Below are 1,600 nucleotides of genomic sequence, written 5' to 3' on the forward strand. Positions count from 1 at the left end.
AGCAGACGAGCCGGGCCTTCAGGAAGGTGCTCCACTTGTTCACGAGGCCGCAGTGGCCTCCGTCATCGTTCTGCAACAGAGGGGTCCCCGTGCTCAGCCCTGCCTGCACCCCTGCCTGCTCCCCTGCCCGCCCGCCGCGTCACCTACCAGGCAGATGCGCCCGATGCGGGAATAGACCCCAGGGCTCAGCGGGGCATCGGCCGACTTCTCTCGGAAGAAGAAGTAGAGCTTGTCGTCGTTCCTCTCGCTGCTGTCAGGGATGAGCTGGGCGCGGACGAAGGCTGGGTCTGGAACGGCACGGCACCGTCAGCCCAGCGGGACCCCTGCCCCACGCCGCAGTGGGATGCTGAGCCCCCCTCTCCTCCAGCATCGCCCTGCTCCTGGAAAAGCACTGCCGCAGTCGCAGGGTGAGAGCTGGATCTGGACCAGAGCTGCAGAGGTGGGCTGAGGAACCGGGTCTCTCTGGTGGTCATCACAGTTCCGGGAGGGGCTCAGCGCATCCCTGAGGTCTCCTGGAGCAACCCTGAGGTCCACAGGGTGGAGAGCTCCAGCAGCTCTACGACCAGGACGGTGGGAACTGGTCTTCCCCCCCAGGGAGGAAAGACACAGCCTGGAAACTTCTCAGGAAGCTTCTCCCTGCCATCCATCAGTCGGTGCTCAGCCTGCGCTGACAGCTCCCCCTCTTCGGGTTACCGCCCCGCCGGCCCCCCGGCCTGGCAGGATCAGCCCATCTGCTCCGCTCTGTTTACTCAGCTGCCGCCCCGCGGGCAGGGGTGCTCCGAGGGGGGCAGGATGAGCGCTCGGGGTCACCGATTGCAGGCGACATGGTTGACATCTCAGCCCTGCAGAAACCCACGCACGGACTCCGGCAGAGCCAGCCCCACCTCTCACCGGCTGGCTGCTCCTGCCACCCATCAAAGCCCCTAGCATGTCTGTCACCATGCCCCACACAACTATGCCTCTATTCTTCTGCCTAATTTTCCTTCCTTCCTTCCTTCCTTCCTTCCTTCCTTCCTTCCTTCCTTCCAGCCATCATGCATCCATTCATCCACCCGTCATCCATCCATCTATCCACCTATCCATTCATCCATCAATCCATTCATCCATCCACCCATCCATCATCTATCTATCCACCCATCCATCCACCCATCCATTAACCGTCAACCATCCATCCATCCACCCATCCGTCCATCATCTGTCCACGCATCTGTCCATCCATCCATCCACCCATCCATTGTCTGTCCACTCACCCACGCACCCATCCATCCCACACCACCACCCGTCCACCTGTCCATGCTGGCAACTGTCTCTGTCCTGGGAGAAGGATGCAGTACAACACGATGGGTCTCATCTCTAGGGCTGGAGCTGTGGGGTCCCCAGGGAACCTGGGCCAATGACACCTGAACTCACCGTTGAGCCAGCGTGAGTTGTACTGGTCTGTCCTCATGGCCGTCTGCTTGCCCATGGTGCGGAAGATGGCTGCATCTGTGCCCATGAAGTCGATGTAGACGCCAGCGTAGAGTTCTTCATCTGCAGAGGACAGAGATCAGCCGAGGACCCCCACCTAGGCCCATCCACCCACCTTCTCCCACAACCGCAG

General features: G+C 61.4%; 1 protein-coding gene across 1 annotated transcript in view; it reads right to left on the minus strand.

The window, feature by feature from the left end:
- Positions 1-1,516, minus strand: part of LOC104619635 (semaphorin-3F-like) — a gene marked incomplete at its 3' end in the record, with an annotated part of 3,862 nt that extends 2,346 nt beyond the window's left edge. The window contains 3 exon segments of the mRNA XM_010285581.1: positions 3-70; positions 148-287; positions 1,411-1,516. Of these exon segments, the coding sequence (XP_010283883.1) occupies positions 3-70; positions 148-287; positions 1,411-1,495 (293 nt within the window).
- Positions 1,517-1,600: the final 84 nt, after the last annotated feature.

Source organism: Phaethon lepturus, unplaced genomic scaffold (assembly GCF_000687285.1).
Source record: "Phaethon lepturus isolate BGI_N335 unplaced genomic scaffold, ASM68728v1 scaffold33914, whole genome shotgun sequence".
Taxonomy (NCBI): Eukaryota; Metazoa; Chordata; class Aves; order Phaethontiformes; family Phaethontidae; genus Phaethon; species Phaethon lepturus.